The 27,108-nt window shown below is 42.6% G+C and overlaps 1 protein-coding gene across 5 annotated transcripts in view; it reads right to left on the bottom strand.

Moving 5' to 3' along the window:
• Positions 1-7,350: 7,350 nt before the first annotated feature.
• The window catches only part of LOC139567040 (tau-tubulin kinase 1-like), a 51,961-nt gene continuing 32,203 nt past the window's right edge, over positions 7,351-27,108 (bottom strand). For all 5 annotated transcript variants that reach the window (XM_071388470.1, XM_071388471.1, XM_071388468.1 and 2 more), the window contains exons 15-16: positions 9,868-11,336; positions 7,351-9,518 (exon numbers count right to left, since the gene is read on the bottom strand). In XM_071388470.1, the coding sequence (XP_071244571.1) occupies positions 9,083-9,518; positions 9,868-11,336 (1,905 nt within the window). In that variant the 3' untranslated portion in view covers positions 7,351-9,082. The remainder of the gene's footprint in view (positions 9,519-9,867; positions 11,337-27,108) is intronic.

Genomic DNA, 27,108 nt, shown 5'->3' with positions numbered 1-27,108 from the left:
TGGCAAATTAGAGTGGGAAAGAGGCTGTGCGTTTGGAAAATGAACAGACACTGCAATAAATAAAATCTAATGAAAACATCTGTCTCGTCCAGGACCAGAGTGTACGCGCCATAGCCAATCAAAACTACAGAAAGCCTTTATGCAAATAAGCCATTTGCCACACTGTCATCATTCACTGTCAAATAAAATAAAATGTTATTGGTGGCATATACATGTTTAGCAGATGTTATTGCGGCTGTATCAAAATGCTTGTGTTCCTAGCTCCAACAGTGCAGTAATATCTAACAATACACACACATCTAAAAGTAAAAGAATGGATTTAATAAATATTAGGACGAGCAATGTCCTAATATATACAGTACCAGTCAAAAGTTTGGACACACCTACACATTTCAGGGTTTTTCTATATTGTAGAATAATAATGAAGACATCAAAACTATGAAATAACACATATGGAATCATGTAGAAAGCAAAAAAAGTGTTCAATCAAAACATTTTATATTTGAGATTCTTCAAAATAGCCACCCTTTGCCTTGATGACAGCTTTGCACACTATTGGCATTCTCTCAACCAGCTTCATGAGGTAATCATCTGGAATGCATTTCAATTAACAGGTGTTCCTTGTTAAATTGTGGAATTTCTTTCCTTAATGCGTTGAGCCAATCAGTTGTGTTGTGACAAGGTAGGGGTGGTATACAGAAGATACCCCTATTTGGTAAAATACCAATATTTTATAGTCCATAATATGGCAAGAACAGCTCATATAAGCAAAGAGAAATGACAGTCCATTATTTTCAGACATGAAGGTCAGTCAATCCGGAAAATTTCAAGAAGTTTCTTCAAGTGCAGTCGCAAAAACCATCAAGCGCTATGATGAAACTGTTTCTCATGAGGACTGCCCCAGGAAAGGTTCTACAGCTGCACCATCGAGAGCGTCCTGACTGGTTGCATCACTGCCTGGTATGGCAACTGCTCTGCCTCCGACCGCAAGGCCCTACAAAGGGTAGCGCGTACGGCCTGTCGTAGACAATCGGTTCAAATATAACGCTGACAAGAACTTGTGAAATCAATTAGGCTTTTAATACAAAGTATATCAAAGCCGGAATGGCCCGCGGAACACACACACCACTTCCCAGCCCTGGCTCCAGCATTTATACACATACAACATATAGGTCCAACCCATATGCAAATAAGCATACTTCCCCTAATTCTTCCTGTCACCATTATCTTTTTAGTTCAGTGCCTCAGTATGTTCTCTGGTATGTGTATCTCTTAATGGAATCAGCAGACTATATGTCTAGTGTGTCCAGGTGCCCTAAGCGCATATTTCTCTGGTATGTGTATCTCTTAATGGAATCAGCAGACTATATGTCTAGTGTGTCCAGGTGCCCTAGGCGCCTATGTGTCTCCCTGTCTTCCTGTAGTCTATTTTTAATGTTCAGCTATCTTATACATCTATGTGCTATATATGTATCTCATGTACTCCTACAGGCCCAGTACATCACTGGGGCCAAGCTTCCTGCCATCCAGGACCTCTATACCAGGCAGTGTCAGAGGAAGGCCCTAAAAATTGTCAAAGACTCCAGCCACCCTAGTCATAGACTGTTCTCTCTGCTACCGCACGGCAAGCGGTACCCGGAGCGCCAAGTCTAGGTCCAAGAGGCTTCTAAACAGCTTCTACCCCCAAGCCATAAGACTCCTGAACATCTAATCAAAGGGCTACCCAGACTATTTGTATTGTCCCTCCCCCCTCTTTTACACTGCTGCTACTCTCTGATGTTATCGTCTATGCATAGTCATTTTAATAACTCTACCTACATGTACAAATTACCTCAATTACCTCGACTAACCGGTGCCCCGGCACATTGACTTTGTACTGGTAACCCTAATGTATATAGTCTCGCTATTGTTATTTTACTGCTGCTCTTTAATTACTTGTTACTTTTATTTTTTATTCTTATTTGTATTTTTTATTTTAAATGGCATTGTTGTTTAGGGGCTCTTAAGTAAGCATTTCACAGTAAGATCTACAAATGTTGTATTCAAATCAAATCAAATTTTATTGGTCACATACACATGGTTAGCAGATGTTAATGTGAGTGTAGCGAAATGCTTGTGCCTCTAGTTCCGACCATGCAGTAATATCTAAGTAATCTAACAATTTCACAACAACTAACTTATACACACAAGTGTAAAGGAATGAATAAGAATATGTACATATAAATATATGGATGAGCGATGGCCGAACGGCATAAGCAAGATGCAGTAGATGGTGTAGAGTACAGTATATGAGATGAGTAATGTAGGGTATGTAAACATTATATAAAGTGGCATTGTTTAAAGTGACTAGTGATACATTTATTACATCCAATTTTTTATTATTAAAGTGGCTAGAGATTTGAGTCAGTATGTTGGCACCAGCCACTCAATGATAGTGATACCTGTTAAACAGACAGATGGCCTTGAGATAGAAGCTGTTTTTCAGTCTCTTGGTCCCAGCTTTGATGCACCTGTACTGACCTCGCCTTCTGGATGATAGCGGGGTGAACAGGCAGTGGCTCGGGAGGTTGTTGACCTTGATGATCTTTTTGGCCTTCCTGTGACATCAGGTGGTGTAGGTGTCCTGGAGGGCAGGTAGTTTGGCCCTGGTGATGTGTTGTGCAGACCTCACTACCCTCTGGAGAGCCTTGCGGTTGTGGGCGGAGCAGTTGCCATTCCAGGCGGTGATACAGCCCGACAGGATTCTCTCGATTGTGCATCTGTAAAAGTTTGTGAGTGTTTTTGGTGACAAGCCAAATTTCTTCAGCCTCCTGAGGTTGAAGAGGCGCTTTTGCGCCTTCTTCACCATGCTGTCTGTGTGGGTGGACCATTTCAGTTTGTCCGTGATGTGTACGCCGAGGAACTTAAAACTTTCCACCTTCTCTACTACTGTCCCGTCAATGTGGATAGGGGGGTGCTCCCTCTGCTGTTTACTGAAGTCCACGATCATCTCCTTTGTTTTGTTGACTTTGAGTGTGAGGTTATTTTCCTGACACCACACTCCGAGGGCCCTCACCTCCTCCCTGTAGGCCGTCTCGTCGTTGTTGGTAATCAAGCCTACCACTGTAGTCTGCAAACTTGATGATTGAGTTGGAGGCGTGCATGGCCACGCAGTCATGGGTGAACAGGGAGTACAGGAGAGGGCTGAGAACGCACCCTTGTGGGGCCCCAGTGTTGAGGATCAGAGGGGTGGAGATGTTATTTCCTACCCTCACCACCTTGGGGCGGCCCGTCAGAAAGTCCAGGACCCAGTTGCACATGGTGGGGTCAGGACCCAGGGTCTCGAGCTTAATGACGAGTTTGGAAGGTACTATGGTGTTAAATGCTGAGCTGTAGTCAATGAACAGCATTCTTACATAGGTATTCCTCTTGTCCAGATGGGTTAGGGCAGTGTGCAGTGTGATTGCGATTGCGTCGTCTGTGGACCTATTGGGGCGGTAAGCAAATTGGAGTGGGTCTAGGGTGTCAGGTAGGGTGGAGGTGATATGATCCTTGACTAGTCTCTCAAAGCACTTCATGATGACGGAAGTGAGTGCTACGGGGCGACAGTCGTTTAGCTTAGTCACCTTAGCTTTCTTGGGAACAGGAACAATGGTGGCCCGCTTGAAGCATGTGGGAACAGCAGACTGGGATAGGGATTGATTGAATATGTCCGTAAACACACCAGCCAGCTGGTCTGCGCACGCTCTGAGGACGTGGCTAGGGATGCCGCCTGGGCCAGCAACCTTGCGAGGGTTAACACGTTTAAATGTTTTACTCACATTGGCTGCGGTGAAGGAGAGACTTCAGGTTTTGGTAGCGGGCCGTGACGGTGGCACTGTCCTCAAAGCAAGCAAAGAAGTTATTTAGTTTGTCTGGGAGCAAGACATCGGGGTCCGCAACAGGGCTGGTTTTCTTTTTGTAGTCCGTGATTGACTGTAGACCCTGCCACATACCTCTCGTGTCTGAGCCGTTGAATTGCGACTCTACTTTGTCTCTATACTGACGCTTAGCTTGTTTGATTACCTTGCGGAGGGAATAGCTACACTGTTTGTATTCGGTCATGTTTCCGGTCGCCTTGCCCTGATTAAAAGCAGGGGTTCGCGCTTTCAGTTTTGCTCAAATGCTGCCATCAATCCACGGTTTCTGGTTGGGGAAGGTTTTAATTGTCGCCGTGGGTACAACATCACCGATGCACTTGCTAATAATCTCGCTCATCGAATCAGCGTATACATCAATGTTGTTGTTCGACGCTATCCGGGACATATCCCAGTCCACGTGATCGAAGCAATCTTGAAGTGTGGAATCAGATTGGTCGGACCAGCGTTGAACAGACCTGAGCACTGGCGTTTCCTGTTTTAGTTTCTGTCTATAGGCTGGGAGCAACAAAATGGAGTCATGGCCAGATTTGCCAAAAGGAGGGCGAGGGAGGGCTTTGTATGCGTATGCAGAAGTTAGAGTAACAATGATCCAGAAATTTGCCAGCCCGGGTCGCACATTCAATATGCTGATAATGTCACGTTCCTGACCTTATTTCCTTTGTTTAGTCTTGTTTAGTTGGTCAGGACGTGAGCTGGGTGGGCATTCTATGTTATGTGTTTCTATGTTGGGTTGTCAACTAGCCTGATATGGTTCTCAATCAGGGGCAGGTGTTTTACGTTTCTGTTTGTTTGTGGGTGATTGTTCCTGTGTCAGTGTTTGTGCCACACGGGACTGTTTTCGTTCGTTTCATTCGTGTGTTCCTTCCTGTTCGTGCGTTCATGTTATATGTTCACAAGTTCAGGTCTGTTAACGTCGTTTATTGTTTTGTAGTTTATCAAGTGTTTTTTCGTGTTCGTCTTTCTTTAATAAAACAAGTATGTATTCAAACCACGCTGCATATTGGTCCGATCCATGCTCATCCTCAGACGAGGAGGAGGACGAGCGTGACAGATAAAATTTAGGGAGCCTTGTTTTCAGATTAGCCTTGTTAAAATCCCCAGCTACAACAAATGCAGCCTCAGAATATGTGGTTTCCAGTTTACATAGAGTCCAATGAAGTTATTTTAGGGCCGTCAAGGTGTCTGCTTGGGGGGGATGTACACGACTGTGATTATAATCGAAGAGAATTCTCTTGGTAGATAATGCAGTCGGCATTTGATTGTAAGGAATTCTAGGTCAGGTGAACAAAAGGACTTGAGTTCCTGTATGTTGTTATGATCACACCACGACTCGTTAATCATAAGGCATACTCCCCCGCACTTCTTCTTACCAGAGAGATGTTTGTTTCTGTCGGCGCGATGCGTGAAGAAACCAGGTGGCTGTACCGACTCTGATAACGTATCCCGAGTGAGCCATGTTTCCGTGAAACAGAGAATGTTACAATCTCTGATGTCTCTCTGGAAAGCAACCCTTGCTTGGATTTCTTCTACCTTGTTGTCAAGAGACTGGACATTGGCAAGTAGTATACTCGGGAGCGGTGGGCGATGTGCCCGTCTACGGAGCCTGACCAGAAGACCACTCCGTCTGCCCTCTGCGGCACCGTTATTTTGGGTCGACTCCTGGGATCCGATCCATTGTCCTGGGTGGTGGACCAAACAGAGGATCCGCTTCGGGAAAGTCGTATTCATGGTCGTAATGTTGGTAAGTTGACGTTGCTCTTATATCCAATAGTTCCTCCCGGCTGTATGTAATAAGACTTAAGCTTTCCTGGGGTAACAGCGTAAGAAATAATACATAAAAAAAACAAAATACTGCATAGTTTCCTAAGAACGCGAAGCGAGGTGGCCATCTCTGTCGGCGCCGGATGTATATCTCTGTTGACGCATATGACTAACTTGACCTGCTTTTTCCACGAAATAGACAGACCAGGTGAGAGATACGATCCCTTATTGATGTCACTTGTTAAATCCACTTCAATCAGTGTAGATGAAGGTGAGGAGACACTCTAAAGAATGATTTTTAAGCCTTGAGACAATTGAGACATGGATTGTGTGTGTACGCCATTCAGAGGGTGAACGGTTAAGACAAAGAGTTTATGTACCTTTGAAAGGGAATGGTAATAGGTGCCAGGCACGCCGGTTTGTGTCAAGAACTGCGACGCTGCTGGGTTTTTCTCCCTTAACCAACTTGACACAACTGTGGGATACATGGGAGTCAACATGAGCAAGCATCCCTGTGGAATGGTTTCGACACCTTGCAGAGTCCATGCCCCGATGAGTTGTTCTGAGGGCACATCAATATTAGGAGGGTGTTCCTAATGTTTGGTATACTCAGTTTATAGGCCAGCCAGCTATAAATCAACTTTTCTAAATACCTAGACCATTCAAAAAGCAGGCAAAGACGAAGTAGTTATGCAACATATCTATGACTAGCGAATTAACTTCTTTCACTAGCCAGGCAGCTAACAGGCAAGAAAGCTAGGGGTAAACAAACAGTGAGGTAAGTATAATCAGACAGCATTACTGTCAGTGTTAGAATGTCGGGTAACAAATTAGTGGCAGAATAAGTATCATTTGTTGCTGTGACAGCCAAATATGTTAATAACGACATGTGAGGCTGCTGAAAACGTTTACTGAAACTACAAAAAAGTGTCAGTAGTTTGCTTAGGATGACGCCAAAGTTAGGCTAATTACAGGGGAGTAGCGGGAGTACCCTATGGCTGTACCATCCTCGGGAGCTTGGTTACGTTAAAAACATCTTAAGGATCCGCCCCTTTTTTTCAATTTTCGCCTAAAATGACATAACCATATCTAACAGCCTGTAGCTCAGGCATTGAAGGAAGGATATGCATATTCTTGATACCATTTGAAAGGAAACACTTTGAAGTTTGTGAAAATGTGAAATGAATATAGGAGAATATAACACAATAGATCTGGTAAAAGAAAATACAAAGAAGAAAATTACTTTTTTTGTACCATCATCTTTGAAATGCAAGAGAAATGTCATAATGTATTATTCCAGCCCAGGCGCAATTTAGATGTTGGCCACTAGATGGCAGCAGTGTATGTGCAATGTTTTAGACTGATCCAATTTCTGTAAAAAAATTTGTATCAAGACTGCCCAAATGTGCCTAATTGATTTAGTAATAACTTTAAGTTCATAACTGTGCACTCTCCTCAAACAATGTAATAGCTACTGTAAATTGGACAGTGCAGTTAGATTAAGAAGAATTTAAGCTTTCTGCCAATATCAGATATGTCCATGTCCTGGGAAATGTTCTTGTAACTTACAACCTCATGCTAATCACATTAGCCTACGTTAGCTCAACCGTCCCGTGGGGGACCAACCAATCCTGAATTAAACCATGCCAGGCCTCGCTGTTTGTATCTATCAAATCAGATTTCCTCCCTCTTGCAAAGTTTGCGTCATCATCCCCTTCGTTTAAGGAAGACGACTAATTAAATATTTTATTAATCAAATGTGTAATTTCTCAATTTTTAAAAAAATATATCATATTGCACATTTAGTAATGACATAATGCATTTTCAACTTCACGCAATGTAATACTTTTGTGTGACTTAATAAAACCACGCCGAAGCACACCAAGACAGCATTAACGACAAGTAATAAAATAAAGACGGCACTTCTAAAAGCGTATTTGTGTCACCATAGCCTGCTGATCTTGCAAGATAACTTTTCTTTCCTTTTGATTTCGACCCAAATGAAAATGTGGCACTTACTCTCCCACGGATTGATGTTTCAGCATTGTCTCAACGAAGAGTTCGACGTTCGACTTGCCATGTGCTACATGCACGTGCAGTTACAAGCCTGCTAAAATGTCAGTTCACCCTGATAAGGAACCTTTCAGACCTACTAGGTTGCCCAGGATGGTCCAGTTCCAGTCCTAGAGGGCCGAAACCCTTTTTTCTTCTACCTGGTACTTTATTGCACTCACCTGGTGTCACCAGGTGAATAAAGTCCCTGATTAGAAGGAGAGGATGAAAACAAGGAGTAGTCCTTTCTAGGGGCGATGGTTATATCTGGCAAACAGTGTAGAAATGAAACCGGAGATAGTCATTCCACATGACCATTATTTAACTTTATCTCAGTGCCCTGCAACTGTAGGTTTCATTTGCCTAACACAAACACAAAACATGGGTTCCAATGATCTACCAATCATTTCATTGTCAGAACATTAAAAAGGCAGGTATCTATCGCTCAAAGTTAACGCTTTTTGTGTCATGCGGAAAAAAAACAAAAAAAAACAGGCCAACATTGTTCAACAGAAGAGGAAAGACAAAATATACAGGTTGTTTTCGCAAGATAAAAAATAAAAATGTATTTTTCAAGAAATTATCATATTATATACACTTCTTCTGAACATAAATATAATCTAACACCCAAAAAATTGAATGATATAAAGCATGCCCATTGTCACACACTAACAAGGAGGCCAGCAATATTACTTCTGCATTCTCTTAATATTGGCAGTAATCTACCCCATAATCCAACCTTTTAACACATCTGATCAGAGTTGGGAATGATTTTGGCCTTCGCATCCTATCAGAATTGGATATCGCGTCAGACCATTGGAAGATTGACAGTTTCGTACATTTCCTTAACATTAGTCAACTTATCAAAAGTGTTTGTGATATCTATACCATGCAATATAAAGTGAGCAGGATATTGTCGATGATAACTTAGTATATAGGTGTGAGAAGTTTGTGAGTTGAGAAAGATTACAACTTGGCTTGCAAAGGGGTCATGATGACCGACTTTGTTCAAATTAATTTCTTGCATATAGGATGCTAAATCCACAAACCTCAGAAACAAAAGGAAAATGTATACAATGCACCAGTGGACAGCGTACACATAGCACCATGGTAGCATCGCTCCTTGTGACATTGACTATTTAACTGGAAGCTCATGAAGATAGTTCCGTATGGTTCCTCTTGTAAAAGTTGTTGTCATGGTCTAGTTAGTAGAGGTACATGGTTTGGATCAAAGAAGGTAATTGAAAGATAAAAAAAGATGGGAAACCGCATCAGTCTTAATTTGGGTCCGGGCTGGAGCTATTTGAAGCTTTGAGTCTTTCTGAGGACAACTGAGAAGCATATGCCTTTCTTCCCAGTGAATCTGTTTACTATCTCGCGGCAGCCATCTTGTCCCCTGTGCTTTGTTTCGCTTTGGCAGGGCCCGTGGATTTGGCTCGGATTCTGGCAGGCATAGCGGTGGACACCTGGGTAAAGGGGTCCTGTGAGCTGGCCCGTTTTATGGTGGTAGTAGTAGTAGTAGTATTAGCCCTGGGCTGGAGGGGAGGGGCAGTTGTGGGCCGGACAGAGAGGGACTGTCTAGTTGGATGGAGACGCTGGGGGGAGGGGCTGTCTGTCCTGCAGTGGGAGGTGCTTAGGCTGCGCTGGGTCACGAAAACGCAGCGCAGGGGCATTCGGGGGCTGCCGCAGGGCTGGGCGGGGACAGGACAGGGCCTTGGACAGGAGGAAGAAGAGGAGCCGGTCTGCAGAGGTTTAGACCGCCTCTGGGTTGGGAGAGTGCTTAGTCCTATTTTCTGAACTTGGAGCCTGAAATGAGAATATGTGGAATAAGAGTTAATCCTTCCCCTCGGAAACCTTTGATAAGTCATCATTTTCAAGTGCTTTCACAAAAATCATAAAACTTTACAGTAACATGACACCTTTCAACCAATCAAATTAAGACACCTTTCAACCAATCAAATCATAAACGACAGAAATCAGACCATCTTTGACAGAAATGGCAATGGCTAAACTCTTGATATTTGGCACCGCAAAAAAGAGTTCTCATAAATTATAGTAAAACAATCAAGGGTCTTTTCATTTACTATTGTAACCAATGAGCCATACAATGTTAGAATGTTATGTTTGCAAACATGATGTTGTGAAGACTACCTACCCATTACCAAAGGTGGATGCATCTCTACAAATGCCCGATCCTGGCAGAGCGAGAGGAGAGGACACGGCGGCCAGCAGCCGCCCTGAGGGCCTCTTGATGGGGGTGACAGGCCTGGGGATCCTGCTGTGCCACTCCGTCTGGCCCTGGTCTCCTCCAGCCCCTGCCCTGGCCTTCAGACAGGACCTCCTTCTGGCCAGAGACTCGTCCGAGGCATGGGTGTCTTCCTCCGAGCCGGTAGTAGAGAGCGTCTCGGAGGCCCTCCCGTCACCGGAGGACAGCAAGGAGGATGTCCCCGAGGGCAGCCTCATCCAGCGGCCCTGCTGCTTCTGCACAACCAGGCGTGCCAGGTCCAGTTTCCGGGCTCTCTTCCGTAGTCGCGCCCGGGCAGAGAGCGAGGCTGAACGCTCCGAGCCTGTGTCCTCTTCAGACAGTAGAACCGGGATGCGGCTTTTGATCCTCGGCCTGAGGGTGGTATGCGGTAGTTCAGCGTTGGCAATACCTTCGGTAAACAATGGCCCCTTGTTGGGATCTGCAGAGAGAGTTTTGTGTTCCAGAATGGGCGACATGGCTTCCGGGACAGGCTCCAAAGACTTGATGAAGACCAGCGGTGGGCGGTCGTCCGGTTTGGTGACACCATTCTCCAGGGTCACGCCTGGGATAGAATGGGCTTGGGGCTCTCTGGAAGGACTCTGGGATTCCTCACCCTGTTCGACATGTCCGGTCTGTTCACGGGCGTCTCCTTCCCATGGTGAGGCCTCCTGGGTAACGGCTGAGAGGTCGCAGTGGTCGCTGCTCTCCTTTGCGGTCTGACCTCTGGAAGACATGATGTTAAAGTGGGAAGTCTCAGAGATGTGGACAAAGGTGAGCTCAACTTTGGTGAAGGGGGGAGATGCGGGGGCGATAGGGGTGGATGGCCTCAAGTCCGACCTCAGTGTGAAGGAGAGCTCTGGCTGGCTGCCCGCACCCACCAGAGGCATATCGTTCCTAGGGGTAGAGGCAGACGGTGTCCCGAAGTCAATCTCGAGCAGGAAGTGTTCTCCCCCAGTGGATGGAGACTTCCGGGGATCCCCCGGCGAGAACAGAACCAGGGTCTTGGAGCCGTCCTCCAAGTCAGGGTCAGCATCTGCGGCCGAGGCAGGTTCCCGGGGGCCGGCCATGAGGGTATCAGGGGCCCCATCCTGGCTCCGCTCTGTGCTTTTTTGGCTGGCCTCGCTGTTCGACTCACTCTTGGTCACATCATCGTCCCGCGGGCCCTGGGGCTCCTGGACCTCGTTCTCTGCCGACAGAGCTGCTGGGAAGGTTCGCCGCTGAGGAAGGGTGCCGGTCAGCATGACAGTGAGGAAGTCGGCCCTCTTGACCTGGAGCTGGGGAAGGATGTGGAAATGCTCCTTCTCGTCCATCTGGCCCTTGGTCCTGAAGTCTTGACAGGGCTGATATAGGCCATTGTGCTCAGTCAGAGACATGATCACCTACAAAAGATGCAATTAAATAATTACTTTTGCACTTGGAACAAGAGGCATGCTGGAAATATGGTCAAGGCAAAAAATATAAAACCACAACTATTTAGGAAGATATGGCTCGTGTCACATGATGTAAATGGGGACAAAACTGTGAAAACACCCAAGATTGTGTAATGTGAACATATCTAAGATAACTTCATAAAGAACGAAACGAGGGACAGGATTTTCCCCCCAAACAATTTAATGTTTTTTTGGTTATACACGGGCTTTTAAAGATTGTCTAGATTACATACATTTTTAGAAAAGGCACAAAAATGCTTTGAAGAGTTTTCCCTTTTAGATACACAGTCCAATATCTTGTGATTTTCAAGTGTTTCAATCTTCATAAAGATTTGACACACAGTACTGTAATATATACACACTAAAACCAACTATCTTGCATGCTACTCCAGATTACTTGAGAACTCAGTAGTCAAACTGGTTAAAATTACGTCTTTTCAACCAGTTTTAATGTTAAAAATACATCATTTCAACCAGTTTTGCCCATTGGGAATGGAATATTTATTGAGTTGTATGTATATACTGTATGTACATACGTTTTGTTGATATCCAAAAAGTTTAAAATACATGCTTTTTACCTGTAAATATTACAAGCAGACTGTACAATTGTATTGTGATACAAATACTGCAGTTATACTCACTATTTCTTTCTTTGACAATTATATCATACAGTACCTTCTACTATCTCATGAGCCCTCTGTTTTTATTGCAAGTATTTTCAAGAGCTGACAAACACAGACAATGAATAGGCCAGTGTCTCCAAATGTGAAGATGAATGCTTATTCATTTACAACATTTTGACAGAAATGTGTCCATTTCTTTAGGTTGTACATGTGAATGTACTGAAATGGAGATGAGTGTTTTTTGAGGGACACCAAATAAAATAAAAAAACATACAGAAACGTAATAGATTATCCAATTTGGTCATTGCAGCTTCATTGAACAAATTCATAACATCTATCTCTACAAATGCAATCAATCACATAATGCACTATACCCTGTTTTTCAAAAAATATGGACGGATATCCACTTTTCAAATCTGGTCAGATGAAAAACTATGTACCGTACAACTTCAAGTAATAGACCAGGCATTTATGTGCCTACATTAGAGCCCTGCACGGGCATACATTTTGTAAACCTAAACCCATTTTAAGCCCAAACACTACCCAGGCCTGGTTGTTTCTGCCAAATTTCAGGCCCTAACCAAACCCAAAATCATAAATAACCTCCTCCGTTAGTGTCCATTAGCTGCTCGTCATTCTGTCACTCGCTCCCTGAGCTGCTGCATGCGATCTGTGCATGCACTCTGAATGCCTGTGCATACGACTTCGTGCATGCGGCTCTGTGCAAGTTTAACTTTAGTACGTCCCCTCGCCCCTACCCGGACGCGAACCAGGGACCCTCTGCACACAACAGTCACCCACGAAGCATCGTTACCCATCGCTCCACAAAAGCCGCGGCAAGGGGAACCACTACTTCAAGGTCTTAAAGCGAGTGATGTAACCGATTGAAACGCTATTAGCGCGCACCACCGCTAACTAGCTAGCCATTTCACATCCATTACACATGTGCTTTGTCAATAGCAAAGCCTCTGCTTACAGTTCTGCTCAATGACGAGACAGAGAACAGTTAGCTGTTAAACTAGCTACTTTTCGTCACTCTAAACTCAAGGAACATTATTTTCAGTAAAGTAATCTCTCCTGTAGACTCAAACAATTTTATTGTCTTATATTTGACGAGATTGAAGTACTTCTGACACCATGATATGTACTGCGCAGCAGAGCAGAAGCAAATGGCTCAGCTTCAAAATGTTAATGATCAATTTAGTGATACCTGCGCACCCTACCCTAGTTATTTTTTCATTTCCTGCACTAATGTGTTATTTACACACTGTCAAGTTTCTTTTGTCTTAAAATGCCTCTATTTAAATTATAAAAATAAAACTTTTCCTTGACAGAATAATTATTATCCTATTTGACTGTTCATTTTCGGCAGTTCTTACTTTTCGTCACTAGCGAGTGATCTGTCAATCTCTGGGGGTCTGTAATCCATGTTGTTGACTGTTTTTGTTCTCGCCAGTTAGCTAGCAGTTCTCAGCTGTTAGCAGCCAATGGCTAGCAGTTTCTTACTGGCGACAAAGATGGATGATTGTCATAATTTTTTTGAAATCATTACTGAATTATTTAACGTAACAAATAAAATATGAAACCTTGTAAACAATTCACGGTAACCTTAAACAATTCATTTAGACCCGACGTTCATTTGAAACAAGCGTTTAATTTGCTGAAATGTGTGCCGTTGCCCAGCTATTAAAAAGGGACATTATTTTCAGGAAATTTTCCTTATGGAGATGCATAAAATATTCAAGTCATTCAACACCTAAGCCTTATAGGCTGAAAACGCTCTTTCAAATTCTAGGCTATGGTTGACAAATATGACTCTGCAATTCAAGTAATAACTGTTTACAAGACCAAGTCAAGCTTTTATCTTAACTCAACTTGAAAGCCTTTTACACGGAACCCAAATCGCGTGCGCTATCGTGCATAAATTTATTTTGCCCCCCCACACCAAACGCGATCACGACGCGCAGGTTAAAATATCAAAACAAACTCTGAACCAATGACATTAGTTTGGGGACAGGTCGAAAAGCATTAAACATTTATGGCAATTTAGCTAGCTAGCTTGCACTTGCTAGCTAACGTTAATTTGTCCTATTTAGCTAGCTTGCTGTTGCTAGCTAATTTGTCCTGGGATATAAACATTGAGTTGTTATTTTACCTGAAATGCACAAGGACCTCTACTCCGACAATTAATCCACACATAAAACAGCCAACCGAATCGTTTCTAGTCATTTCTCCTCCTTCCAGGCTTTTTCATCTTTGAACTTATATGGTGATCGCATCTAAACTTTCATTGTATTACCACGACAACCGGCAACAAAGTTTGTCTTTCAGTCACCCACGTGGGTTTAACCAATGAGGAGATGGCACGTGGGTACCTGCCTCTCAAAACCAATGAGTAGATGACTTTCAGCGCGATCTGCGTCAGAAATAGGAAAGACTTCCATTTTAGCCCTTGGCGTCGCAGACGCTCGATGGCGCGCGCAAGCAGTATGGGTGCAATAATTGAATTACATGGATTTCTAAATGTATTTTGCGATGCTCACGCACGCGTCCGGTCTGGTCAGCATGTTACATATGTGATATTATGTTACATGTTACACAGGTATCACATCTATGGCATTTTCAATCACTCTTAGTCCATGGCTAAAAGGGATTTCTGCCGCAGTAAACAGTTTACAATATTTCACAACAGACACTTTGCCCATGTCCTGTGGATTTCACAGCAGATTTCTCAACCTATACTGCCATCTAGGTTGGACACCCAGCCTTGTGGAACAAGTCACTTTTCAGAATATAGGACAGGATATGCAGAACATATGGAAGATGTGCTCATGTATCAGTGACGTGAACCGAATATGTTTAGCTTGCAATCTGATAAATTCAAATAAGAAGGTGGGAATCACAGTCCCTCTTCGCTGCAACTTGAAATACATTTTTGATCCGTGAGTATACTCCGAGTCAATATTCACATAATAATAATAATAATAATAAATAAGGAATTGCACGCCCACAAATTGGTGAAAACAAACATTCTTTCCTTCGTCGTTGATTTTTAATTATACAGAAATAACAAAACATGCCGAAAAGCTGCTGTGTTGTTCAATGTACATGTAACCAGGTAAAAAAAATCCCAATTTATGGTTCGCATTGCTCCCACGTAGGGAAATAGAGAATGCGAGAAGAGCCCTGTGGCTTCAGGCTATTTGGCATGGGAAATGTGGGGAGCCGGTGTCCAAGTATGCTACACATAGCTATGTGTATGGAAAACGTTTCCTCACAGGTAAGACAGTTAACTTGTTAAATATAATCTGCTTGTAACTCCATTCACTACTTGTAGCTGTATAGTCTGTGTTGGCTAGCTTAATGTCGCGGTCGGTAGCTAGCTAGCACCGTCATGAAAAGGGGCATGAGGGAAGCCCTACAATATTCTGTTTTTAAGAAGGCAATGTTGAAAAGTAATCTTTAGACATATTGTACTCTTCTTAAATGTAGTTTTGTAATTGACTAAAACAAGCAGACAAGAAAAGTGTGTTTGAAAAAGGTCACGTTTTTGCTGTGAGCCAATGGGGTAACTGCAGGTTGTTTTCCCCACAGGTGAGCAGGGCCGGGACGTTCTATCTCATACCGACTGGGACTATCCCTTTACCAGTGGTAATGTACTGTATATAACTCACAGAAAAAAAATGACTGGGTTGTTCCACCAATTGGGTGCCCTTTGAGCAGTATAACTTGGTCAAACAAAACCTGATTTCACCTAATGAATAGTTCCACCATATCAAAACGTGAGTTCAGTTAACAGGGTTGACCTTAAAATGAGGGACAGAGGCACATAAATCACTGATCACATTAAATATATAATAATCTTTCAGAAATGACTTTGTCAAAGCATCAACATAACTATAGCTTTACAATGATGGTGTAGACTTGGGAATTTTGGGGGTTAAGTTGGTTAAAATCTTCCTAAACTCGGAAAAATTATTTATATTATAAAACAGACTTATTGAATTGTCCATGTGGTCTATATTAAAGGGTACTTCATTGAATATAACAGGCTTTTAGAATTCAATATTAGTGCACAATTATTATAATTGTTATATTTTATTTTTTACATTTACCCCCAATTTCGTGATATCGAATTGGTAGTTACAGTTTTGTCCCATCGCTGCAACTCCCCTACGGACTTGGGAGAGGCGAAGGTCGAGAGCCATGAGTCCTCCGAAACATGACCCTGCCAAGCCGTACTGCTTCTTGACACGTGTTGGAGGAAACAGTCCAGCTGGCAGCTTGCAGGCGCCCGGCCCACCACAAGGAGTCGCTAGAGCCGGTTGGGACAAGGAAAAAATATTAAAGGGCACTTAAAAGGCACTCATTTCATAGAACAACCCTACTATACATTTATAGCCAGAGTTTGATCTTATTATATGTCATGCAAATAGTGTTAGAAATATGAAAACAGTCTTGTACAATACAATTTCTCTGCAAGTCAATTTCAAAATTGCCTGCGTTATTTTTAGAGTTCAGTGACAATGTTTGACATCCTGTTTTGATTGAGCGTATTATGGCGAGATTTGTTTTACCGAGAACGGACAAAAAAGTTCAAAAACAATATGTTTTTTAATAGCAGTGCCAATAATGTCAAGGAACAATTTGCATATGTGTGAAATTAAGTTTGGAGTTAGCAGCTAATCCACTCTCAGTACATTCACTGAGTAGTGCTCGTTGCGTGGTGCTACACACAAAACGACTTGCATGATTTGCAGAAAATCGTCAACCAAGCAGCGGGAAATTAACTGATGGAACAGTAATCTTTTCTAAATCAAAGACAGAGGCGACATTCAGAGAGGGATGCTTGCTTGCTTCTTAGTGCCGTTAAGTAAATGCAAACGTCTTAAATGCAAAGCTTGGCAAAAGTAAAAGTGGTGCATATTTTGTAAGCGTAGCCCTTTAGCGCATTCACAAAAGCAATCATAAAAGAAACATAAGATCCTACTCATTGAGAAGACCAAATAAGAAGGCTGTATATGCCATTTCAGAAATACAGTAGTATCGTTCCTCTTCACAATGGTTTCAGCAAAACAGGGAACACAAAGCCAAGAGATACATGGTTATTACAAGAAGACATCAGTAAAATATCAGCATTAAACATTCATTAAATGTTGAAAAGACGTCCCAAAAAACTTGGTGTCTAACAAAATCAGAATACAGTGCAGTGTGAAGCCTGTGATGTCACGGCTCTGAGGTGTAATTCTATACAATGAATTTCTATACTGTAATTTTATTTGCACTTGGCTACATCTACAATGCATGCCCTTTACATTAGAACTGCTACCCACTTAAGGGTCTGTTACCTCATTGGTTTTTCCGTTGGAGAGAAAATGGCATAAAATGAGTGTAAAAATAACCAATACCCTCCAGAGTCTCCTTTCCTCTTAACCTTGTTTCTCCAAAATGGCGTAACATTTTTTTCCCCATAGCACCCTTAGCATATCTTATTTATTGCGTTTCTCATCTTTTGCATCAATACTTTCTACCTGGGCCCAATAGTGACCATGTTCTCCTGTTAAGTCCTTTATAAAGTGCAACAGTGAGGTACAGTACTCAACGGACAATGGAGAAAGAAGTGCTATGTTGATGACTTATCTACACAAATATACTGTCACATACAACAGTCGATCCTGATATACAGTATGTAGCTCACTTCACTGCAAAAATGCACACCAAAACCCACAGAATTCCAAATGGCATTTTTTGGCTAGCTTTGGCTAATTTAATGAATGGTTATGCCATTCGAATGAATGGTTTATGCTATTCTGCAGGAAGATAGATAACACAAAGCCCCCCCAGTGCAATCCAAACCCTGGCATTATCTATCTATCTATATGATCTAAATGATAAAGTTGAAGAGCTGAGCCAATACAATGGCAGAGATGCCATTCTATGGAGCTTAAACTGTAAGTGCCTGAAATATTTTGGAACCAGATTTCAATTCATAAAACACAGCTGTTTGCATAATACCTGCCTGACATCACAGCTCCTCTTGTTTAGCAGAAGTCCACCCTAACCACTGGTCCAGGGTCTACCCTCCTTATGGTTAAGGATAGGATTCAGGGTTGGGTGATCTTATCCTAGATCTGTGGTTAGAGGCAACTTCTATCTCAAGCAGGAAAATCACAGTCTCTCTGGGTAGAACTTTATACGTGCAAGTTTTCCTCCGTCAACATTCACACATAGCAGCTTTGCTACCGATTCCAGACGGTGACGTGATTTCACATTATGACCAAACGAACTTCAGACAACTGTGAAATAACTACTAGGGTGATCTGAAGCTGGAAGCAACGTCAGCACAAGAACTGTTCATCGGGGGCTTTATGAAATGGGTTTCCATGGCCGAGCAGCCGCACACAAGCCTAAGATCACCGTGCACAATGCCAAGCGTCGGCTGGAGTGGTGTAAAGCTCGCCGCCATTGGACTCTGGAGCAGTGGAAACGCGTGGAGTGATGAATCACACTTCACCATCTGGCAGTCCAACGGACAAATCTGGGTTTTGCGGATGCCAGGAGAATGCTACCTGCCTGTATGCATAGTGCCAACTGTAATGTTTGGTGGAGGAGGAATAATGGCCTGGGTCTGTTTTTCATGGTTCGGGCTAGACCCCTTAGTTCCAGTGAAGGGAAATCTTAACGCTACAGCATACAATGACATTCTAGACGATTCTGTGCTTTCAACAGTTAGGGGAAGGCTATTTCCTGTTTCAACATGACAATGCCCCTGTGCACAAAACGGTCCCTACAGAAATGGTTTGTCGAGGTAGGTGTGGAAGAACTTGACTGGTCTGCACAGAGTCCTGACCTCAAACCCATCACCTTTGGGATGAATTGGAAAGCCGACTGCGAGCCAGGCCTAATCGCCCAACATCAGTGCCCGACCTCACTAATGCTCTTGCGGTTGAATGGAAGCAAGTCCCCGCAGCAATGTTCCAACGTCTTGTGGAAAGCCTTCCCAGAAGAGTGGAGGCTGTTATAGCAGCAAAGGGGGACCAACTCCATATTAATGCACATGATTTTGGAATGAGATGTTCGACGAGCAGTTTGTCATGTACTGTAGCACATGTTAATAAATGCTATGTCACGTAACTGAATTAAGAACAGTTATATGAAAGGAGGTTTCACCGTGTCTTGCATCATACCATTCGAATCATGTTACTGTAGCAACAGTAACTTGTCATAAACTGTCATGCCATGTTATAACAACATGATTTGGACACTGGTACAGTAAGTGTTATTACATTTTGCAATACCTCAAGCCAAAGAGAACCATATAGAATTACACTAAAGTTATCTGTATGGGACAACTGATACGGTCTATAATTTCTATAGTTCAAGATGCCATTCTGGTCACAGTAGCCATAACGGAAATACAGCACAGATGTAGGATCTTAATTTGAGCCAGTTTGCCATAGCATGAAAATAATCCTGCAGCAACAGGACATGCAAATTATTATGTGGACATTTTTGTAGGGGTTGATACATTTTTCTGTTAGAGCATTCTAATCTGAAATTCCAAAGCCTTTTTAAAAACTCAAATACATAACACGTTTAAATTCTCGGCAACAAAAGAGGTGATCAAATTAAGATTGTACATCTATACAGTACATTGAACTCAACCACGATAACGCGTGTTGTTTTTTACGACACTGAATATTAGAGAAAGGAAGTTTTCCTATTGCAAAACCCCACACCTAATATCCTCACCCTTCAAAAGCCTGCCTAATCCATTGCTTCAGAATTTCACCGCATAGAAAGCATGAATGTGCAAGCAACCGACAGACAAAAACACCTCTATAAAAGTACACCAAAAGCAAGATAAAACATATAGAAAAGCGCCCTGTGCGATAAACATACAGAAGCTGAAATATTTCTGTTTAAACTCCACAAGAACTAGCCTGGTCCCAGATCTGTTTGTGCTGTCTTGCCAACTATGGTCATTGTTATGGTTATGGACGTGACAATGATCATAAGTGTTGGCAAGATTCAGTGTGTAGACTGCAGAGCACTTATAGTAGCAACCTAGCATCACATGCCTTCTCTGGGGAATAATTTAACTCTAATGCTTTGTCACAAGACCCTCGTAACAGTGTCAGGAGCATGACATAACTGACGCCTTGGGATAAATGAGGACAACGTATGATTCTACATTGTTATGACACCATTGATAAAGTAGCTGGCCTAGTATGTACCTAAGTCACAGTTTCTGTTATGACTGCTTAAAGTCAGCTATCATTAGAGGCAGTAACTGCTTATGACATCTATATGTCATTATCATGACAGTGCACATAGGTCTTACGAGGAAATATTATTTAAGGAAAGTGTGGTAACTCTTAACTTGTAGCTTGCAGGTATAAAGCTGTATTACTAGTTATAAGCATGTATGAGCCTTTATAATGACTTACGTTGCATTATAACCTCATCATAATGCATTATACCTGCACGGGCAAACTGTGATTGGTACATCCATTTTAATATATACCCCTTGATTCTTAAAGAATATAACTTATAATTGCTCAGTTCAACTGTCGTACCCCGTCAGAAGCCAAAATATAAGCCTGGTTTACTCCATTGTTTGTAAACAATGTAATTGTTAAACAGCATCCAAACATGGCTAAAACTACAAGTTTGATATCATGGATCTTCATTCCTTGCATCTATAGCTCTGTCTAGGACTTCAAGAATAGTTCTTCATCCCCATCCCTCAGCTGTTTACCAAAACAGTGGTGGGGTGTCCGCCTTGTTACTGTTTGATCAGAAGAGGACTGGCCACCCCTCATAGCCTGGTTCCTCTCTAGGTTTCTTCCTAGGTTCTGGTCTTTCTAGGGAGTTTTTCCTAGCCACCGTGCTTTTACACCTGCATTGCTTGCTGTTTGGGGTTTTAGGCTGGGTTTCTGTACAGCACTTTGAGATATCAGCTGATGTAAGAAGGGCTTTATAAATACATTGGATTTGATCTACAGATTGCCCCTTTAAGCAAAGTGTTACCGAAAGCGTTACTGAATTCCTTTAGCTACGCATCGCCGACATGACCTGCATTCGACGACAATCCCTCAAGCCTTCAGCATGAATGGAAAAAGAATGCAATGAAGTTGAACAGTCTCTTAACAGTCTCGGTTTTGTGACTCCTCCCCCACACAGTACCATTAAATGATGAAGAGGGAAAGGGGAAACCTCAAGTTTATACTTTCACCACTTTTTACTCAAATTGCACGCGCAACTCTGACTTTGCAAGGAGCAGACTTTTACGAGTTTATTACGCGAAAAGTATTTTGCCGTCAGCACTTTTCTTCTCTTCCTATTCACTTAAAAAAAAAAGTTAGTTACATTAAAGTGAGTTGTTTGAACTGTGTTTTAGTTCAGCAGGGTTTGTGTGTGTCTGAAAGATAATGTGTGTGCAAGCGTGCATGTGTTTGTGTTCTAACCAACCCGACAAAATAGGGCTCTTTGGGTTTCAAACTGCGAGTATGTCCCTGTGTATGTACATAATGGGTGAAAACGAGTATACGTTAATGCATTTTGGCATGCAGAGTGCCCCTCCCTCAGCTCGTGTTCTTATTCATGAGCTTGGCAAGCAATTGCTGGATTTGCGTGCGCGACACGTTCAGGACCGAGTGCCTGCTCCGTGGGCTGCCCGGGCTCTGCAGGGGAGCGTGGCGCTGGTGTGTGGAAGAGTTCATGTGTGCGGGGCTGCTCTCGGCTGAGCGGCTCCGCTGGATGAAGGACCCTCCGGGGTGCGGGTACTGCTCCGTCTCCAGCGTGGATGATGAGAAGACGTAGGAGGCCAGCCTCCGCAGCTGATTGGGCCTCGGGTGGTGCCTGTCATCCTCCAGCTGCAGAAGAGACCAATCAGAAAACAGAAGGAGGGGCATTAGGATGGAAGGGGGAGGGACAACAAGGTAATGCTAACAGACTATAGACTAGTATTGGGTCATGTCCCAACACTCCTGAAACGGCTTCATTTCCTTGTCTTCTTACCCTTCCTCACCAGTATTCTAAAAGGATTAGATAGTTGAGAGTTATAGGCTTGGGAGCTCAACTATCCAGTACCTTTCAGGTCAGCTGATAAGAGGGTAAAAGAAGGAGCCAAGAAAAGGGATCCATATGGAGTATTGGAACATATCTTGTCATACATCTCTCCTTCCCTGTGTGCATGCTGTAAGGGCTCTCGGATGTAGTCCAGAGAGAAACAGGGAGAGGAAGACTCTATGGTTGCCATTACAGCAGAGGCGTTACAGTATGTTAAAATGATAGAAGACAGTATTCTACAAAAAACACTTAAGTAGGTTGCCAGATTGGAAGCAAATGAGAGTAGGTTTCCGTCTATCTCATAATCGAGGCACAGAGCACACATTCCCCAACAATGCCATTAAAAACACACACAAGTACTGCACATGTTCTTCTAGTATGTAAACACATTGAACCTGGGAAAATGCCTGGACACGATCAAATTTCATTACACTCAATTTTGCTAAAAGTTTTTTTTTTAAATCACCATTGGAAAATGCAAAATGAATAACACAAAATATAGATGGTCTCATCAAGCACACGAAACACAAACACACGACGAAGAAAAGGGGATAAATATGGCGCAACAAAAACAGGAGAGTTCGGAACAGAAAGTAATTGAGGAAAAAAACAACAGAGGTAAGGACTATCCTAAACTGTGCTTACCCCAAAACACCACTTTATTTCTTCGCTTGTTGTTCCCATGGCACTCTCGCTTTTTCTCCTCGGGTGAGCGCAACTTGACACTGTACTTTTAAGTGATAGGTTGAGCAAATGCATCAGTTATGTCAAGGAAGAGGTCGCAGGGCAAATAAAACGAGGGTCCTTGATCATGTATGCGATAGCGAGGCCTGCCGTACTAGGCACTTGCAGTGAAATCACAAATAAGGCTGGTAAAACGTGATTGGTGAGGTAAGTAAATCAAAAAAAAAATGTTTTCTTTTACAGTAATCCATGACAAGGAAATACAACTGGCACTTGTGGTTTTGAAGGGTCCTTGTGCATTCAGGTTTTTATTCTTACCATACTCCTGAGCAAAACGTTCTTTAACATATTTCATGGACATACTGTAACAGTCAGAAAAAGACACTTACAAAAACGTACAAAAAGGTTAAATAAACATAAAATATAAACTTGATCAAATCGTACGCAGACTTGCATAATACAAGAGACCTTCAGGACTGGTTTCTAATTGATGCAGTGCTAACGGACCCTAGTGGTACATGGATTCTGGGTAATCTGTATACAAAAAACAATCTGTAAGATTTCTTGTTCAAAGGTTTTTAGGCAGAGCAACAAGGTCAACAATATTAAATTGTGGGAAAAACTGGTTGCCAGTGGGAAAAAGCCAGTGGGAAAAACTGGTTGATGTCAGGTTGGGTTCTGATTAACGTCTTTAAATAGTTGAAATCATCTGACCAGATAACAACCAAATTATGGTGCCTTTCCCAGGGCTGGATTACCGAACGAGTATGGAGGGCACATGCCCTGGGGCCCCAACCTCCAGGGTGTCCTCCCCCCAAAAACTATTGAACACGTTGGTTGGGGGCCCCCTGGAAATGTTCTCTCAGCCTCATGGCAAAATGTATAGAATAGCATGAAATTTGCTATAAAACTGCAAATGTTTCTGTCTGCCCCATGGCAAAATGTGTAGAATTGCAGGAAATTAGCTTTAAATCAGGTTTAATATGATCTGAGCTAGTTTATGTATTTTTATTCAAATTGAAGAGATTGCAGTGGGTATAATCGGTTGAAAAGACATCAAACTAACGTTTGAGACATTATGGTCAGGTTGATAAAGGAAGGATTACATGTCTTTTTGCACCTGGTTGTAATCTGATGTTGGTTCAACAACACAACCTATATAGTCTACATTTATCCCAGGGTTGTTGATGTTGTCATAACAAAGATGCCTTTACCTGGTTGTAATCTGATTATCTGACTTCGCTTCAACCAGATTTCAACAAAAGGAAACCTTACAAAAGCATGTTGTGTGAAGTTTTGGATTTGTATACAAAAATAATTTGAGTGTGTGTATTTTGTTCAATAAAAATAATAAAAACAAATTTGATTTTGGTTTTCAAAGTACAAGGATTTGCTCCAAAATGAAAATAAAAAATTTGAAAATTAATTATTCCACAGTGCATTTAAACTCCATTTAAATTCCACTCAATCGAGCCAATGAGTGATAACTGGGTCGTTACATGAAATGAGTCCCTTTTGGGTAGTGTAATTTGGTGAAAGTTTTATTTCACCTCATTGTAACATTCTGTCATGATGAGCACATGTTCAACTTAATAAAAAAGAGGACTATAGTAAATGCCTATTAAGTGTCAAATAAAGTAACAGGATTAAATCAGCCATAAAACCCCTTGGAACAGGGGGAACAGGAAAGCTTGTTGTGTGCAACAGGGAGAGGCAATTGAATGCAAGCTTCAAACATTTTTTTATTGTTAAAACATTTCTAGCCTGTCCACCTATGGGTAACATGGTTGATGTGTTATGCTCGTTGCACTCAGTTCTCCACTACAAAACATGTTCAAAAAGGGTAGAAAATTGCCAAAAAGTGTAGAACCAGCTCACCTGCCTTACACTATGATTTGACTATATATATTACATTTAACATTTACATTTAAGTCATTTAGCAGACGCTCTTATCCAGAGCGACTTACAAATTGGTGCATTCACCTTATGATATCCAGTGGAACAACCACTTTACAATAGTGCATCTAACTCTTTTAAGGGGGGGGGGGGGTTAGAAGGATTACTTTATCCTATCCTAGGTATTCCTTAAAGAGGTGGGGTTTCAGGTGTCTCCGGAAGGTGGTGATTGACTCCGCTGACCTGGCGTCGTGAGGGAGTTTGTTCCACCATTGGGGTGCCAGAGCAGCGAACAGTTTTGACTGGGCTGAGCGGGAACTGTACTTCCTCAGAGGTAGGGAGGCGAGCAGGCCAGAGGTGGATGAACGCAGTGCCCTTGTTTGGGTGTAGGGCCTGATCAGAGCCTGAAGGTACGGAGGTGCCGTTCCCCTCACAGCTCCGTAGGCAAGCACCATGGTCTTGTAGCGGATGCGAGCTTCAACTGGAAGCCAGTGGAGAGAGCGGAGGAGCGGGGTGACGTGAGAGAACTTGGGAAAGTTGAACACCAGACGGGCTGCGGCGTTCTGGATGAGTTGTAGGGGTTTAATGGCACAGGCAGGGAGCCCAGCCAACAGCGAGTTGCAGTAATCCAGACGGGAGATGACAAGTGCCTGGATTAGGACCTGCGCCGCTTCCTGCGTGAGGCAGGGTCGTACTCTGCGAATGTTGTAGAGCATGAACCTACAGGAACGGGTCACCGCCTTGATGTTAGTTGAGAACGTCAGGGTGTTGTCCAGGATCACGCCAAGGTTCTTAGCACTCTGGGAGGAGGACACAATGGAGTTGTCAACCGTGATGGCGAGATCATGGAACGGGCAGTCCTTCCCCGGGAGGAAGGATATTAAATGTTCTTAAAGGGGCCAGTGCAGTCCAAAACTAGATTTTCCCGTGTTTTATAAATATTTCCACACTATGAGGTTGGAATAATACTGTGAAAATTATGATAATGCACTTTTAGTGTCAAAGCTGTTTGAAAAGACTGCCTGAAATTTCAGCTTGTTTGGCTGGGTGGGATTTTTGAACCAACTGGTGACATCACCAGGTGGTACAAGTTAATAGCCCAATAAAGAGAGTTTGCCCTACTCTCTGCCAATAACAGCTAGTTTTCAAGTTAAATTAGGCTCTTTCAAATTAGGTCCCTCTGTCAAACCACTTCCAGACAGTCCTAACTAAATTCTTGCTTGAGAAATTTAATTTAGCTAAGGAGCTGTTTTGGTTTCTTTTTGGCCATTTTAATTGAAAACAATCACAGTAAGGTACCCAATTGTTACCCAGAAATGATTTTATATTGAGATGAAAATGGCTGCATTGGACCTTTTAAGAAAAATATATTTAAAAAATAGTTTAAATCATATTAAAAAAGAGAGTTCAGTTCCTGTAACAGGGTGGACCTTAACAGTTTTTTTTTTCTACTTAAAATTAATCACAAAATAAATATGAATCTTCAGAAATGACTGTCAAAGCAACAAAATAACTAGGGCTTTATGAAAACGTGGAGAAATGTTGCAGTTAAGCATGTTAATCTCTTCTGAGAAGTCACAGAGTGCACATAGGAACATGTACACATTTTGGCCCTTTTTCATTCATATAAAAATCAAATGAATGTATTTTCCATGTTGTCTATATTTAAAGTCTAAGCCTTGGTTGGGTTGGGGGGGGGGGGGGGGGGGGGTTAAACAAACGGATTTTGGTGGGAATACCGGCCCTAGGGGATGGGTACTTTTTAATATTATAGGCTTTTAAAATCCAATATTGGTGCACAATATCTATTTGAAATATCAAAGGAACACAACATGGAATCATTTTGTGGAACGACCCAACTACACTATTGTCTCAATTAATCAATCTGAACTAACTGGATTTAAAACCACATCTCAGTGACTACTGGCTGACATTCTTGTTAGTTTTGTTCTTTTTTTGTCTGTTGTCCTTTATCAGTGAGGGCCATTGTGTCATTCATATAGAGCTGTATCCCATTTTCCATTCAAACCTTTCAAATGATCTGGAAGTTATTGCTCACCCTAACCTCATAGATAAATACACCTGTTCGTCGAACATCTCATTCCAAAATCATCATAAATATGGATTTGGTCCCCCCGTTTGCTGCTGTAACCTGCCTCCACTCTTTCTGGGAAGGCTTTCCACTAGATGTTGGAATATTGCTGCAGGGACTGGCTTCTATAGAGCATTAGTGCGTTTGGGCACTGATGTTGGGCGATTAGGCCTGGCTCGTTCCAATTCATCCCAAAGGTGTTTGATGGGGTTGAGGTCAGGGCTCTGTGCAGGCCAGTCAAATTCTTCCACACCGATCTCAAGAAACCATTTCCGTATGGACCTTGCTTTGTGCATGGGGGCATTGTCATGCTAAAACAGGAAAGGGCCTTCCCCCAACTGTTGCCACAAAG

This window comes from Salvelinus alpinus, unplaced genomic scaffold (genome assembly GCF_045679555.1).
Source record: "Salvelinus alpinus unplaced genomic scaffold, SLU_Salpinus.1 scaffold_40, whole genome shotgun sequence".
Classification (NCBI taxonomy): domain Eukaryota; kingdom Metazoa; phylum Chordata; class Actinopteri; order Salmoniformes; family Salmonidae; genus Salvelinus; species Salvelinus alpinus.
Note: the sequence above shows the minus strand (reverse complement) of the source record. Positions and strands in the feature narration are given on the sequence as shown.